The 16,663-nt window shown below is 54.0% G+C and overlaps 4 protein-coding genes across 4 annotated transcripts; 1 reads left to right on the top strand and 3 right to left on the bottom strand.

Annotated features, from left to right (window-relative positions):
- Window positions 1-1,505: 1,505 nt before the first annotated feature.
- CABS01_10764 (uncharacterized protein) lies at window positions 1,506-2,054 on the bottom strand (the record flags this gene model as incomplete). The annotated part of the gene is made up of 1 exon (XM_060544119.1): window positions 1,506-2,054. The coding sequence occupies one exon, from the start codon at window positions 2,052-2,054 to the stop codon at window positions 1,506-1,508; it is 549 nt and encodes a 182-aa protein (XP_060398843.1).
- A 2,618-nt stretch (window positions 2,055-4,672) lies between these two features.
- Window positions 4,673-5,614, top strand: CABS01_10763 (quinone oxidoreductase; the record flags this gene model as incomplete). The annotated part of the gene is made up of 1 exon (XM_060544118.1): window positions 4,673-5,614. The coding sequence occupies one exon, from the start codon at window positions 4,673-4,675 to the stop codon at window positions 5,612-5,614; it is 942 nt and encodes a 313-aa protein (XP_060398842.1).
- Window positions 5,615-5,805: 191 nt separating this feature from the next.
- Window positions 5,806-7,246, bottom strand: CABS01_10762 (fungal cellulose binding domain-containing protein; the record flags this gene model as incomplete). Its single annotated transcript, XM_060544117.1, has 5 exons — window positions 5,806-5,816; window positions 5,865-6,194; window positions 6,320-6,786; window positions 6,847-7,027; window positions 7,090-7,246. The coding sequence occupies 5 exons, from the start codon at window positions 7,244-7,246 to the stop codon at window positions 5,806-5,808; spliced, it is 1,146 nt and encodes a 381-aa protein (XP_060398841.1).
- Window positions 7,247-8,646: 1,400 nt separating this feature from the next.
- On the bottom strand, window positions 8,647-16,152 carry CABS01_10761 (beta-ketoacyl synthase domain-containing protein; the record flags this gene model as incomplete). The annotated part of the gene is made up of 2 exons (XM_060544116.1): window positions 8,647-8,696; window positions 8,757-16,152. 2 exons carry the CDS (start codon window positions 16,150-16,152, stop codon window positions 8,647-8,649), a joined length of 7,446 nt encoding a protein of 2,481 aa, XP_060398840.1.
- Window positions 16,153-16,663: the final 511 nt, after the last annotated feature.

The following is a 16,663-nucleotide window of genomic DNA, read 5'->3' as shown; positions in this document are numbered from 1 at the left end:
GGTCTCGACGAAATGGATACATTTTTGGTTAAGACCTCAAGACTGCACAACATCGGCCGAGCCCTTCTGTCTAGCTCCCGTTGGCAGATCTTCTAAGCCGGTTGAATCTTAATCTCACAGCCGCCGGACACGAAAGGCCAGACATGAGAGGGCATAAGTCAACTGTGTTTCTGTCTTCCCCCTCATTCAGAATGAGCCATCTTAACTAGAGCTACGAAACTTCTCGACGCCGAAGTCCACTCCGAGTATGACCAGGCATTTGGTGTCAATGCTCATGTAAAGCTAGGCGATCCTTTACGGATGCTATCAAGCCATTTCATCCAGTCTGGATATTCGTTCATTGGACGAAGTCCTCTTGCACGTTCCTCGTTGGCTCGGGATTCTTACAGCGACAGTGCATACAAACGCCTTGCTCGAGAACTCGCTCTCGACGTGATGAAGACAATGCGCCCAATAACCCCGAGACTGGGAGCCACATGCCGCGGGATAATGACCGTTAATACCAGGCAAAGTTGATTCTGTTCGAAGAGTAGGTGCAAGCCGAAGCCAAAGTCCGTAGTTATGGTCAGGGCAAACAGTGCATATTATTGTGATGGACCTTTGAACGAGACACTGGTGGAGATAAATCATGCCTTGAGGGGCCTAAGCATGATACCAGCCTTTCTTTCTCCCAGATCAGCGATATGCTAGACAATTGGCATCACCGTAGTCTGTTAGCTTGTGTCACAAAGACTCACATCGGCCTAAATAGCTGGAAAGTGCTTCGTAGTTCTTCCTATAGGGCTTTTTCATGCACGCAATCGGCAAAACCTATTCTTCATCTTGTTTACACGGACGCCTTAAGGTTCTACGCGGCCTATGACGCTCTCGTAACTAAACTCGGCAATGCGTTATTGTTCCGCTAAAGGTTGTTGTTTTCCTAACAAAACCCCAGTTGAATATAGATTACTGGCATGCAGAAGTCGATCGAATTATCTTGGCTCCGTGAATACGAGGCTACCAAGACTCGATGACTGCCATCATGCTGCAACCCTATCGTTCCTCGTCGTTTACCTAGCCTCACCCACTCGCTGATGAAACCCGCCCAACAAATCTAGTTCATGCGCTATCATCAGCATTTGGTTGATCTGTTTCAATTCGTAACAGAGTTTCACCGACTTTGATTCACTGCAGGAGAATAAAGGGCGTGATTGACGAGCCTAGAGACCTGGCCTGGGTACATATACGTAGTGCTGCCGATCCTTGACATGTAGACCGTAATCTAAGATGCGGGTGGACTATGGCTGGTGAACGGAACATGTAAGGCATTTGTAGGGCGCAGTGAGTTGATCCCTAGTTTTGGCTTTGTCTACAGAGCTGAGAAGCAACCGCGAGAAACTCTCTCGATCATTACGTAGTTTTTTCTTCCCACGATCGGGTTCTGGTTTTTTGATCCATAGCCAACGCAGCTTTGACATGGCCCCATCTACCAGAAACGGCCATAACTTGAGCAGCATGTTCCTCACTTAGAGTTTGGACAGCCTCTTAAACATATACATGGCTCCGTTGAGAGGGTTGTGGTAGTAAGGGGATGTTTCTTTGAATCCCTCCGAAGCATACAGTCCAATTGCAGCTTGCATCTTGGTCATGGTGTCGAGAAGAGCCTCGTCGTAACCTTGCTCCTCCGCGCGCCGCAGTACCTCACAGACCAGAAGTCTGGCCACTTGCTTGCCTCTCGCCTCCGGGTAAACGAACAGTCTTTTGACTTCGCAGTATCGAGCGTCGGGTCGGCGGTCCAGGAGATAACGTGACTCGAGATGCAGAGGTCGCATCGCAATGCACCCAAGGATGTTTCTGCTTGTCGAGTCTACGGCAAGAAGTAGTGCGCCGGATGGAGGTGAGTATTTTCCAGGTAGATCTTTGAGCTCTTCGGCATAATTTTGGAAAGAGATATCTTCGTCCAGCCATTCCGTGTACGCTTCAAAGCATTTCCTGGCGGCAGTCATATCAGCTGCGCCTGTCGCTTGTCGAACAATAACCGGCGTCGGTACATCTTGTATGGCAGGATTCCGCATTATGGCTGGAGGATCTGGCGTCTTTTGGTAGTGAAAGGCACACAGTGTTGACTGATGGTAGGTGTTGACCTTAGCATCAAGGATTCAAAGGGTTTGGCGACCGTTTTGTCCTGTCATAGCAGGCTTATCTTCACGATTGCTATTGCGTAAAGACGACCAAACGGCAGTGGGCCAGGGCATATGCATTGCCGATGTGAACCGCTAGAATAATCTAGACAGCTCTGGCATTGGCTGACGGCCCATGTTACATGAAAGCGGAATGCTTCTTGGTCTATGCGGAACGCACATGTACGCTGACGACTCTAGTCCGACATCGGTCCTCCAGGCAGGAAATCGGCTAATACTTCCCAAGCGCTGCGGCTCATCTACACAATGCGCCCTTGTTGTCGACCCCATACTAGGATTGTATCAACTCGAAATTTCTTGCAAACATAACGGATGTAGTGATTTTTAGAGACAATTGTAACTCAAACACAACGCAATGTTACGAGGCGAGCGAAACAATCGTGGAGGCTATCAAGTGTGCTGTGTGGAACTAGACATTCCGATACCCAGGTTATAGACATCATCGTCATTACGATAAATGATAGGCGGGTTGAGCGCATGTCACGACAAGAATCTTGGCTCGCTACTTTTAGCTATTTTCGATGGCCATGATTTTATTACCTACTCTAAAGCTGCCTGCGAACCACTAGTCCCCACGATATTCGCTCCCGTCTCGCCACCCATGATATGTATGTAAGCTACATTGGTTTGCAGCCATGTTTGTACGAACTTCCAGACAGTGGCAAGGGCACTTACTTATGAATTGTACCATATTATCCATACATTTCTGCGGAACAGGCGTCAGAGTTGGAAGTTTTTCAGCCAGCTGTTTTCCATCTCTCAGAGGTTAGATGATCTGAAGACGGAATAACATCTTTCTTGAGCTTCTTTCAGCGACATCATGATGGAAAGTTTTCCACTTCCGAATGAACCCTGGACATTCTATTAAACGAATGTACATTTCCCTAAATGCTTGAGGGCTAATCCTTCTTGTGTTTCTATATGATAACGCGCCTATCAGGCAGCAAAGTCTGGTGAATGGGTAAGTAGACTTAACAACTACCTTATGTGATAATCTGATCAGATTTGAATCACTTGACATATAATTTAGGTCCAAATATTAAAAGATTGCGATTCTAGATGTGGTGCCTTCTTCATGATATCTTTATCACCGTAAGACCTTGCTCGAACCGTTGATGTTCTTAGAAGGGTCCTACCTACGCCTTTCGGCTTCAACACAACCGAAAGGTCGGCTCTGCTGACGTGTGTACTAACAGCACTGTCCCGCAAGACCAAGTTCAAGATTCAACTCAGTAGTTGAATAGAGCGGTAATATGTGATTTGATTTCCGAGGTGGTCTGAGGCCGCTTCGCTCTACGGTCTAGCCAGTACCAAAGCCGGTTCGACATGTGGAATGAACAATTTGGCCTCAAAATAGACCCAGGGAGGACGGCAAAGGCCACAATTCAAGTATTAGGTACATCAATATTATTAATGAGATCTTCATGAGCTCGGCCGAAACGTTCGGACGTCGGTAGAATGAATGTAATGGAGATGTAAAGACGGAGCCCAGAGCCACCCGGTCGGCTCTGAGACAGTACCGAGATCTACGTTATGTTGTTAATAGCGCCCGCGTCTCGGGCCCGCCCGAGCTGGGAGTAAAACAATCTCCACTTAGTATTGCACCTACTCTAGGATGACTTTGGCCTTAAGCCCTCCAAGACGGCGGAGAGATCACTCAAAACCTTCATAGACTTAATGCTACCTCACATTAGGCTTCTAAGAATACTTCAAAAACATACAAGAAGCTAACAATTCGTGAAGGAAAGAGGCGTCTTCCGTGAGCCTTCTACGTCAGTTGATGCCGTTGAGGGTGCTGGTGAACATCCGTACCGTACGGAGCGGAGGATCCATTGACCTCCGGAAGGCCGACGGACTTTTCGCTTGCGGTGCCGGCGTCCCGGATGACACACAAACTTGCTACAACCCGCTCCGCACGGCTTACGCAGTCCGGTTAGTGTCTCTCAAGCTAGCCAGTCAAGCTAGTACCGCCCGCTGCCCATTCAGCCCTACACGAAAGCTTGTCGCGCGGGAAAGAAAGCTTGAGGCCATTTTTTTGCCACCGCGACGCGAGATGAACTCGTTAGTCTGGGGCCCGTTAGATGGGAGGCATGGTCATCGGCCGCGCGCGGCTTACTTTCTAATGCCGAGCGCGGCGCAGCGAGACGAGACGAGACGAGGGGTGGTTTAGGCTTGCTTACTACGCAAAAGACTGCATGCTCAGCGTCTCGCAGTGGCGCCGCCACTAAGTGTCTAAGTGTGTAAGACGGGTACTTGAGTAGGACTATGTATGTCGAGGTAACTTGCCGGCCCTGGAATGTTGAACGATGCGGTTGGTTACAATGTTTGTCTGGCTTTCTTTGTTTAGCTGTCGAATAGTATATAACTGTCTCGGTCCCAGACATCGTCTCAACTTTTCTAAACCCTCAAGTCAGTATTTAAGCAGCGCATTACCAACTTTGTCTTCTTCATCAAACAATCTCGGTCAAGTCCATCAATCACACCCATACACAATGCACGCAGCCCTCGTCAACACCTGGGGCTCACCCCCGACCTACACAACCGTCCCGGACCTCCCAGAACCATCCCCAACACAAATCCGCCTCCGCGTCCTCGCAACAGGCGTCCACCGCCTCGTTCTCTCCCGCGCCTCGGGCAAACACTACACCGCTTCCACACTCCCTCACCTCCCCGGTGCAGACGGCGTAGGCGAGGACCCGACCACCGGTCAACGCTACTTCTTCGCCGCCCTCGCGACAGGCAGCTTTGCGGAATTCGTCAACGTTGACCGAGCCGCTGTATCACCGCTCCCAGAGGGCGCGGACGCTGCTGTCGTCGCTGCTTACATGAATCCCGTCATGAGTAGCTGGATGGCGCTGTCTGCGCGCGCGGCACCGCAGCAGAAAGGCTTCTCTGTCGCGATCTTGGGTGTGACAAGTGCTAGCGGGCGCGTGGCTGTTGATGTTGCTCGTGCCAAGGGTGCCGGTCGGATTGTCGGTATCGCGAGGAATGCTACTGCCATGGAGGAGATCCCGATCGACGAGCGCATCATTCTCAATGGCGAGGAGACGGACTGGTCAAAGCTGGGCGAAGTGGATGTTGTACTGGATTACGTCTATGGAAGCCCTGTGGTGGAACTGCTCAAGGCCTTGCCCAAGTCGGAGAGGGAGGTGCAGTATGTACACATTGGCTCCGTGTCTGGTGATGGGGATATTACTCTCCCTGGAGCCATCTTGCGAGGGAAGAGGGTCGCGCTCCGTGGTGCTGGACCGGGCAGCTGGCTCATGAGGGAGTATGCGAGCGAGCTTGGTGGAATGGTTGGTGTGACCGCTGCTTTGAAGGGCAAGGAAGTCAGGGTGATTGCAATGAAGGATATTGAGAAGGGATGGAGCGAGGCGGGACTAGGCAAGACGCGTGTTGTTTTCGTGAGCGATGATCTTGTGAAGTCGTCTTGATCCTTGACGAACTATGAGCACCAAGATGGAGTTTAAGATATCTTACTTAGATTGTCAAGTTGAGATCTCTATGTTAGTCAGGATATTCAATACGCGTTACAGATTTGGGCAATTCTCATCGCATCCGGTGCAGCTTAGATTCACTACCTAGACAACTACCTTCTCTGCCAGCAACCTGAAGCCAAGCCCAATCATGCTACATCTTTCGTCAGAAAACAAGCACGCAATGCCATTGAAAGGGACAACTCACAAGTGAACCACGGCGAACCTACAGCCGCCGCAACAGCCTGCGCCACAAGCTTCTGGATCTGCACGCCAGGGTGGTAGTCGTTGAACCACAGGCAACTAACGCCATCAGCATTGTAGCACGTGGCGTCGGGAGCGCCGTAGGCGGTCGGGTTGTTAATGGCCTTGTCGAACGCGGGAGTGGTATCGACGACCCAAGATGTGATGCCCGAGTTCTTGGCCTTGAAGGCGGCGAGGTTGCTGGTGATAAGGTCGTTGTACTGCTTGATGGCAGCGGCGAGCTGGGCGTTGGAGTCGGCGCCGTTGGCGAGCATAAGGGGAGTCTTTTGGGTTGCTGTGCAGATGAGGTTGTTAGTTTGATATGTGGTCTCTGCGAGTGGTGCTTCGTATGACCAGCCATGTCGGACTTTCTGACTATCCTTCCAAATGGAGGGGACAGGAAAACGGGAAAAAACTCACGCGGAACACCAAGCAACACAAACTTTCTAACCCCAGCATCATACAAGATCTGCAACTGATCAAAATACCTTCCCAAAACCTGAACCAACAATGTCTCCCGATTCGAAAGCCAAAACGCGTTTCCCACATCGTTGACGCCCATCCACACGCCCACCAAGGTATTATCCGCCGTCCAAGGCGCCCAGCTCGGCTTGGACGCCAGACTGCGCGAGAACTCAGCCACCTGGTCGATGAAGCTGAGCACCGTGGTGGCGTAGGGCGCGATGAGGCTCGCGTCCGTGGTGGCGCCGCCGTAGGCTAGGTTGTAGGAGTAGGTCAGGGAAGCGTTGAACTGGGTGACCATGAAGCCGACCCAGTCGAGGCCGCCTGAGGCGGTCCAGCCGGGCAGGTCTGGGTTGCCGAGGGGGTTTTGGGGGTTGGGTTTTGTGGAGTTGATGTTGAAGCCAGTCTGGGAGTAGGAGTCTCCGCTGTTTGTCTTGGTGAGCTTCGTTTCTCTTGCTGTGGAGTATGTATGCGGTGTGACTTACAAGGTGATGAAGTACTTTGGCCCCGAAGGAGACGGGGCGGAGGTGGCCGTTGACGCCGGGGCGCGGGAGGAAGAGGTGGTGCGGACGGAGGTGGTGGTTGTCACGGCGCGGGTGGTCGAGGCCGGGACGCTGGTGGCTTTGGTAGAGGAAACGGCCGGCGCCGTCCCGGGAACACATTGGTCTACAGCCAGTCAACCCTAGGTGTCCAACATTCTCTCCTCTCCCAACGCGGGATTTACTCACAATACCAAGCATTCTGGGAGGAGCAATATGCTCCCGAAGCGCAGCTAGTCGAGCCTGTCCATCCTGTGCCGCCACACTGTCCCCAGACGGGAGCTTGCGCGTTGGCGGTGAGGGCCAAGCCGGCGGCGACGAGGACGGATGCCGTGATGCGAGCCATTGTCGTTGTGGATTGTGATTCCAGAGGGAACAGACCAACCTAGCAAATTCAAAGACCCAAGGGATGGGCAACAAGGCAGGTCGTCTTTATATAGACGCGAAATTTACTTCTTCTCTCTTGGCTGCTACATCACCCCATCCCGCTTTCAATATCTCTAGTGGGACCCTCCATCCGTGAACCCAATCCTAACCGGGAAGTTGATCGAGCGATGCTTCCGAAGCCACGAGCTCTCAAAGACTCGTCTGAGCCCGAGGGGGTTCCCTACAGTCATTGGCGGGAAAAGGATCGACAGTATCTGGGGGACCCCTTCCCTCTGTCCCCGTTCGTGCGGAGATTCATCTCGTGCCTGGGAAGAAACGCCAAGCTCGCAGGACCCAGGTCCGCGGTTCGCTTTGGTAAACAACCAGACCATACGAGCAAACTGCCAAACATTGAAAGAAGGAGGGGGGGGGGGGGGGGAAAGCTTGAGAAGCACACCTTGACAAGCGTGACAAGATGAAAGTGGATCATGGTGGGCCGGCAGGCCGGGTGGTAGCGTGGTTGTTGATGCGGGGACGCGGAGGGAGGGCATCCCCGACCCCAAAGAGGCAACGGGCGGGATCCACATTGGATGTCACGGCCGGATGAGCGGGATTTTCTAGGAAGTTGGGGTTTGGACGGTCGTCTTGTCAGGTGTCTAGCCCGAATGGTTATATTGCAATATGTGGGTTTGGAAAGCTTAAGAGCTGGGGGGATGAAATGTTTTGATTCTTGATTCACCTTGGTGGGCTATTCCCGGTCCGTTTCCAAACATTCAATACCCGATCATCTATGGATACTCTGTGAAGAACGCCTCGTGTAGAATAGGTAGACTTCATGTATGAGAACTAGAAAAACTCATCACGACTTCAAGATGTGGGAACGCCACGGTCAAGAACATAAGTCTTTCGGGTGACTCTAACTGACAGCTATGGATAATCGTAGGGACAGTGGTATATCTCAAAAATCAAATAACCAAACCAAGCATGAAGCAAAAACAAACGACTTGACGTGGCAAGTCACCGACCGAAAATCCAGTAGATCCCAACCCCAAAGTTTTTTTCCCATCCAATGTCGAGAAAGCATTCCTTCCCGCCCAATACACCAAATCATACAAACAAACACAAAAAGATATCATGGCTAAAACAGACTTGACGAAGGAACACAAGATTTTTCCCCAACCGCGTCACCAAATCCATCCATCCACCGACACCCACGCTGAAATGCAATAAAAAAAAGCAGAAAAAGCATACGTAAATGCAGCGCAGACATGATGGTATATAACATATGCTCAGAGGAGGTATCGTAAGAAGATTTTACAGCCCTTCTTGGTTCTCCTCTCTCACTCTCGGGTCTAGCCCGTAGAGTATAGTATCGGCATTTTATGCCTTGTTCTTCTCCTTGATGTAGCCGTCGGCAACCTCAAGACACACTAGGAACGAAAAGTCAGTCAAAGTCCAGAGAAAAGCAAAGGGGAAGAGAAAAAACTCACACTTTGCAACACTCGCGCTGCCCAGGATCTTCATTACAGAAACATCCCGCTCAATCACCTTCCAAAACCATCCCCTCACCTCCACAGCAACAAGCGAGTCCATACCCAGCTCGCCTACGCTGTGCTCCCCCTTGACGCTGCCCTCGCCCTGTCCGAGTACGACCTCGAGGTACCGCGCAAAGCCCTCGGTGAGTACGGCCGCAACTTCTTCGGCACCGCCCTCGACGGCCTTGATCTTCTCCTTGAGACTCTGCTTGCCCTGGCCCTCACCCTCGGCGCCCTCATCATCCTCTTCAAAGGTGAAGTGCGAGAAGCGCGGGTCAATCTGCCAGTGCAGCTTATCCTCACGGTTGGCGTTGTACCGGCTGAGACCAGTCGTAATGTCGTAGATCTGGCCGTCGAGGGGGCGGCCCGCGACGATGGCCTCGAGGAACATGTGGTGGATGTCGCGCTCCGAGATGGGCGGGTAGCCATCCTTCTCTAGGAACGCGTAGATGTCAGTGCGCTCGCGATGGAGGAGACCGAGGCCGTAGATAACACCAATATTGAGGACCGAGCCAGCCAGGCCGCGGATGCGACGGTTGGCGGCGAGGCCGTTCATGTACATATTGGCTGCCGCGTAGTTGGATTGTCCGCCGTGGCCACCAGGCGCCGCGAACGACGAAGTCATGATGAAGAACTCCATGTCAGCCTCGCAGAAGATCTCATCAAGGTTGCTTGAGCCAACAGTCTTAGGACGCATAACCCTGTTCCAGGTCTCGACATCCATCTGCGCGAACACGCGGTCGTCGAGAACCATGGCGCCATTGATGACACCAGCAACAGGCGGCATCTCCTGCGCCAGCCTTTGCTTGAACGCCCGAACGCTCTCGATGCTGGTGACATCGAGCCTCTCGATGCGCACCTCGCACCCCTTGGCGCTAAGGTCGTCGATCCACTGAGGATGCATATTGGGGTTGCGGCTGGCGAGGACGATGTGGCGCGCGCCGTGCTCGAAGAAGAGGTTGCACAGACTCTGACCCATGTCGCGTGTCAAGCCGACGAGGACGTAGGTCTTGTAAGGGCGGAGGAGCTGCGTGCCAAAGAGGGGCTTGGCAATGTGCTGCACCTCGCGCTCAGCGCGCCAGTCGAGGATCTGGAAGGGCTTGCTGCTGCCGGTGTGGTCGAGGAGCTGAGGGACGGAGATGGATTCCAGAGCCGGGAAACCGATGCGGCTGTTCATGCTTCTGACATTGGTGATTGCCTTTCCGATGGCTGTCTCCCAGAGGTGCTCAATGTCCATGGAGTCACCGAGGGCGACAACGTGCTCCGAGGTCAGGAGAGAGAAGCGAGAGTGGTACTCGCAGTTCTCCGGAAGGCAGTCAAGGATGGTCTCGGATAGCTCACTGCCCTCGGGCAGGAAGTCAATGACAGAAGCACCATGGGCAGGGAAGAGTGCCTTGAGCTCACGGTTGCTGGCGTAAGGGTGAATATAGCGTTGATCAAAGGACTTGCGCCTTGATCCGTTTGTGGTGCAAGCAATGACACTCGCACCCTTTGCCTCAAAGACCTCCTTCATGCACTCCAAGAGAGCGGCATCGGGCTCTAGGAGAAGCACAGTTTGCTCCATCATGTCTTCGGCGACGGATAAGGCCACGAGGTATCTCAGGACGAGACCCAGGAGGAGCTTGGGCTCAATGTTGCTACTGCTGAGCTGGAAGACGCAAGAGTTGGGAACGGTGACGTAGGACGAGTTCGACTTGGTCATGGCAAGGCACAGCTCGCCTGATGTGACCTCCTTGCCAATGCAAACATGAGAGGCGTACTTGAGTCCAAAGTTGATGACTTCGACTGAGCTGTACTTGACTTGAATGACGCTCTGGTCGGGAATTGCCACGGCATCATCAATGTCAGTCTCCTCGACAATGTTGGCAGTGTAGACGGCAGAACCATCGCCAGATTGGGCAGAGACAACCTCGACGCATTGCTTCAGAGTGTTGACCTCGTCAGCCACAAGGCGGCGAGGGCAGTTGACACGGTCATTACCCTCCTTCCAAGGAAGAAGACGAGGGATGAGCCTCTTGCCATGCTCCATAAAGATCTCATTCTCGTGAGACCACAGCAACTTGCCATCCTGAGCAGCGCTGCGCAGCGTCTTCATGCTGAGACGGAGGAAGGTCTCGGCGACAAGATCGCTAGAATCACGGCGAGAGTCGAGATCGAGCATCTGGAGCTTCAGGCTGGGGATCTCAGCAAGCATGGAGCGACAGAAGCCAAAAGTCGCCGCGTGCTCAGGGTTGCCGGCGCGCGAGTTCATGGTGACCCAAAGAACAACCTTTTCAGGCGCCATCAGGGCACGGAAGAGATCAAGACGCTCTGGCGTCATGGAGCTCATCATGGGCTCATCCAAATCGGCAAGGAAGATGACGGAGCTGATCTCATTGAAAATGGCAGGCTGAAGAGAGTCCAAGTCGGCGATGATGTCGATGCTGCTGCACAACGGGTCCAGCTTCTGATGCACCTCGGCAGACAGGTCGGCCGTGTTCTCCTGGGCACCGATGATGAGGGTGTGTCCCAAAACCTTGGGAACAGAGCTGTTGAGGGGGCTGAGAGCAGCCTGCTTGATGTCCGACTCGGCCTGTCTGACGATGAGGGAGAAGTCAGGAGCGAAGAATTGCTCAGCATTCTTGGAGACGCGCGCAAAGCCGCACTCGTCGAGAAGGTCAGGCCACTCGGGAGGAGTAAGCGGCAGATCAGCCTGCCTCCTCACGCCAAAAGCACGACGAAGTCTGTCACGAAGGGGGCTCATCGACTCATGGATGAGGATGAGGAAACCACCAGGCTTCATGAGGCTCTGGACCTGCTTGAGCTTGGCACGCTGCTCAGCGCCCTTGACAATCGAGGTTGTCAGAACGACCATGTCAAACGGCTGGAGAGATGAGTTGTCTTCGTTGTCAAGGATTTTGGTGTGCTCGGTGTCAATCTTCTTCTTGATCGCGTCGGATGAGAATCTTGCCATGAGGTCCGGCTCAGTCTCGTTGCCCAACGTGTAGGAAACGAATGAGCCCTTGAAGCCGTCAATGACGTGCTTTGTGAGCGCGGTCTCGGGGTCAGTCAAACCAAGCACTCGCATGCGAGGGTATCGATGAGCGAGCTGAGAGACGACACGGCTGACATGGGAGCGGAAGCGATGAAGCTGCTTGGCTTCCTGGATGATGGTCGAGAGCATTGCAGGGAGCACATCGGGGATGTTCTCACCAAGCAGCCGGATGAAGCTCAGGGCGTGCTGGAAGGGAGACTGCAGGATGTAGGCATCCAGTGTCTCGGCAGTGTCCTGTTGCCAGGGGCTAGGAGTAGCCTCGGACGGTCTAGCCTTGGGAGGCGACATGGGAGTGGCCGGCGGGGTAAAGAAGTTGGGCGACGACGAGAGTTCCTTGAGGGAGTCGTCGTGGATGTAGAAGCGCGCGACTCTCTCGCAGGCCTCGAGCAAGATGCGCTCCGTAGCAACGTCCTCTTGGCTAAGGTCGGCAGCAATGATCTCGTGCTCAGGATCCAGATCACACACGGTCGTGAGATAGAGCTCCTTATCGTCCTCGGGCTTGGAGTTGGCAAAGGAAGCGACCATGAGACCCTCAACCTGAATCTCCATCTCGCCGTCGGGGTTGTAGATGCTCATGTCACCAACAAACTTTGTCGTCGCGGTCTTAGTGCGAGGAATCTCCTGAGTGATGACAGAGTCGACAACTAGCGATGCATTGTCTGCAGGCTTACCATCGCAAAGCGCGAGGTTGAAACGAATCTTCTCAATGCTCCTGGGGAGGAAAGAAGTCCAGAGAGACTTGTCACCGGGCGAAGCCACAGCGGCAAACACGGAGTGGAAGCAGCTGTCCAGGGTGGCAGGGCTGACTCCGAGTCCAGTAGTGTCGGTGTTATGGAACTTCTGGAGCGTAGCCGAGCAGAAGTTGTATCTGCGGTCAATGCTCTGCAGAGCGCGGAAGGGGCCGGTGTAATCCAAGCCAATGCCCAACATCATCTGATAGAAGGAGTCGGTGTCGGCAGGAAGAGTCTCGGCCATGGAGGGGTCGCGTGTGGGAAGGGCATCTTCAGAAGGCTCGCCGAGGTAGATGCGCAGGTTGCCGGTGAAGTTCTTTTGCATAGGAGTGACGCCATCGGCGTAGCATGAAGTGATAGTGAAGACACCCTCAATGATCTTGCCAGCCAAGCGGCCCTTGGTGGAAGGGGGCGCGATGCTCAATGACACCAAGATTTCGACACCGTAAGTATTGGCCTCCAGGGAGATACCACTCATGAACTCGAGATCCGTGAGCTCAACAACCGAAGCCTCACGGCCATTGAGAACAGCCTTTGCAGCATCCAGTGCAAGCACACAGTAAGCAGAGGCAGGAAGCAGAGCCTGGCCCTGGAACTTGTGGTGCTGGATCCAGGGGACAGTCTCAAGCTTAAGGATGTTGCGCCATCTCAGCTCAAACTCCGTGTCATCGCGAGTACGGACACCGAGAAGCTCATGAGGTCCCTTCTCGCGGAACTGATACTGGTGGGCGATGCGAGACTCGCGGAAATGCATTTGGCTGTGGTCCCAGGGGTAGGAAGGCAGCTCGATTCTCGAAGACGAGAGACCAGGCTGAGAAGACTGTGCGACGAGGAGCTTCCAGTCGATGGCATCGGTGCCAAAGTAGTTCCAAGTAAAGCCCAGGAATTCGGCAAAGGCGTGTCTGTCGTCTTTTTTGCGGTCAAGTAGGCCGGCATATGACAGAGCGCCACCAGTGGCAGCTTTGACGGTCTGCTGGACGGGACCCTTGAGGGCGGGGTGAGGACCGACCTCGACGGCACTGGCAAAGGGACCCTGGGAGCTGAGAGCAAGATCAATGGCCTCGTAGAAGGAGACGGCCTTGACCATGTTGTCCATCCAGTAAGGGCCCTTGAGCTCCTCGATGCTTGGCTCTGTGCCATCAGCATACACACTGGAGATCCAGACGGTCGAGTTGCGCTGTCTCGGCTCAATGCCGCAACCAGCCAAGTCTTCCATGTACTGAGCCGCCGGTCTCTCCATGTGAGCAGAGTGGTAAGCAGTGTCGACGACGAGAAGACGAGCAAACTTCTTCCCCTCAGTCAACTCAACCTGGAGCGCCTTGACGGCATCCACGTCTCCAGAGAGAGTGACACTGGTCGGTGCATTGCTGGCAGCGACCCAGATACGACCCTTGATATCATCCCGGGCGCAGAGAGCTGACGCCTCAGCGCGGGTCATACCGACAGCCATCATCATGCCCTTCTGGCCGTCTTTACCGCCGGCAAGGTGAGCAGACATACCCCTGTAGTAGGAGATGAGCATGGCATCGCGAGCGCTAAGCACGCCGGCGGCATAGGCAGCACTGATCTCGCCGGATGAGTGGCCGACAACGGTGTGGAAGGAGACATTGATACTGCTAAGTAGGTCGATAAGAGCAATCTGCACCGCAGTGCAGAGGGGCTGAGAGAGTGCGGCAATGTTGATGCGAGAGGCATCATCCTGATGGATGAGCTCCTCAATGAGGGACCACGTGGGCGGGTGGGGGCAAGACTTGAGAACCTTCTCGAGGTTCTCAATGGTGTTCCTATAGACGCTGCTGGAGTGGAAGAGCTTACGGCCCATGCCGGACCACTGCGCTCCCTGACCAGTGAAGATACCGAGAATCTTGACTTCGCCGCCGTCGAGCTTGGCGCGAACACCAAGCTCAGGGTTGGAAGAAGACCCGGCTTTGGAGAGAAGGTTGTCGAGGGCGGCAATGACTCCATCGCGGGAGTCCGCGCTGATGGCGGTGCGGTAGGTCAGGGCCGAACGATGGGCGTACAGGTTGTAAGCGACCTCGTCGCCCGACTTGTCAGTCGACGCCATGAAGTCACGAAGGGCCTGGGCCACAGCAACAAGAGACTTCTGTGACTTGGCAGAGATGACTAGAGGAAGGCCGACAGCGAGAGCTTCGGCGTCATAGGGTGTGGTGGTGAGCGACGAGACTGGTGCCTCCAGTGCTGGAGCGAAGTGCTTCGCGACTTCATCGTGGATGCTAGGCTCGTACTTCTCGAGGATGGCATGGGAGTTGGTGCCGCCGAAGCCGAAAGAGTTGACGCTTCCTCGGAGGGGCTGGCCAGTCGGGGCCTGGGGCCAAGGGACGATATCGACGGGGATTCGGAGGTGTCCGTAGAACGGCTTCACGCTAGGGTTGAGGGTGTTGAGATGCAGGTTGGGTGGAATGCAGTTGTTGATCATGGAGTGGGCCACCTTGAGGAGGCCAGCTAGACCCGCGGCGCCTTCCGTGTGGCCGATGACCGTCTTGATGGATCCGACTACAAGCTTCGTATCGTCACTCTCGGCAGTAGTCTTGGCCTCGTTGCCGAAGAATGCCGTTGAAATGGCCTCGGCCTCCCTGGGATCTCCGGCCTGGGTGCCAGTTCCGTGAGCTTCGAAGTATTGGGGTCTATCACTGGGATTCTGTGAGTCCAGGCCGGATCTACGGTACGTGTCCCGAATCAACTCGGCTTGGGCGAGGGGGCTGGGCATGGTGATACCCTGAGTGCGTCCGTCCGAGTTCACACCAGTCTCTCTCACGATGCTGATGATGGAGTCGCCGTCTCTCAAAGCCTGAGACAGTGGCTTGATGAACAGAGCCGCAAAGCCTTCACCGCGGGCGTATCCGTCTGCACTCACATCCCACATCTTTGATGTGCCTGTAGGGCTGAGCATGTGCAGACTGGCCTCGCTGATGAATTGCTCGGGGGTGATCATCAAGTTAGCACCGGCGACACAGGCCATCTCGCACTCACCGGACCGGAGACTCAAGACGGCCTGGTGAAGAGCGACGAGACTTGATGAGCATGCTGTATCAATGGTCATTGAGGGACCACGGAAGTTGAAGAAATATGAGATTCGGTTAGAGAGAATAGCCCGTGAGTTGCCTGTTGCGAAGTATTGATTCGATGTAATGTCGTCTCTTTGGCATAATGAGTCGTAGTCTGCTGTCATGAGCCCTGCGTATACGGCAACCTTCTTTCCAGCGTATTTCTCGAGTGTATATCCGGCCGATTCCAAGGCTTCGTAGACGACTTCGAGGATGATGCGTTGTTGAGGGTCGATGGCCTCGGCCTCCTTGGGTGTGATGTTGAAGAATCCTGCGTCCCATACACGGTGATCTTCCTCGAGAAAGTAGCCCTGTGTTGCGTTGGTTGCTCCATGGTATTCGCCGTCTGGGTGGTAGAAGCCTTGGGCGTTAAACCGGTTGCTCGGGACCTCTTGTGATAATTGTCTGGGGTTGGTGAGAAGATCCCAGAGTTTTGTTGTTGATGTTACGTCGCCAGCGAATCGACAACCTGTGCCAACAATGGCTATAGGCTCTGACTGGGGTTTCTTGTAGGTAGACATTGCTGTCAGGGGTATTTCTAGGATAATTAGGTATTATGGGGGGGTTGGAGAGAGAAAAGAGAAGAGTATAAAACTCCGTGTAAGTCGTCGACACGTGGGCTGAATTGTCCGATGCGTGAAGATGGAGGTAAGAGGTATAACAATAGGGAAGAATGGGAAGGGCTGTGGTGATCGAGGGAAAGACATCATACTGGACGGTGCGATATGAAGGGATATATAGACAATCAGTTGATGGCAGCAACAATATCAAACCTCGCGATGGTTCCTCCCTGGCGGACAGTGTCGATTACATGACGCCTGTGCCCCCATGTCAAAAAAGTAAGGGGGCAAACCGCCTTACTCCGCCTAGACCCAAGCACCCAGAAACCCAAGACCCAAGATCCCAGATCCCCCACGGTACGGGGGTGTGCTGAAGAGGAACTGGGGGGGATCTGGGAAGGGGAGGGGCGTAGGGGGCGTGTGGGAGTGTGGGATGGAAGTTGAGTTGAGGTTCGGCGATGGTTTGTCTGTT

Source organism: Colletotrichum abscissum (genome assembly GCF_030869225.1).
Source record: "Colletotrichum abscissum strain IMI 504890 chromosome Unknown Scaffold_28.1, whole genome shotgun sequence".
Lineage (NCBI taxonomy): Eukaryota > Fungi > Ascomycota > Sordariomycetes > Glomerellales > Glomerellaceae > Colletotrichum > Colletotrichum abscissum.
This window is presented reverse-complemented; position numbering and strand designations above follow the sequence as displayed.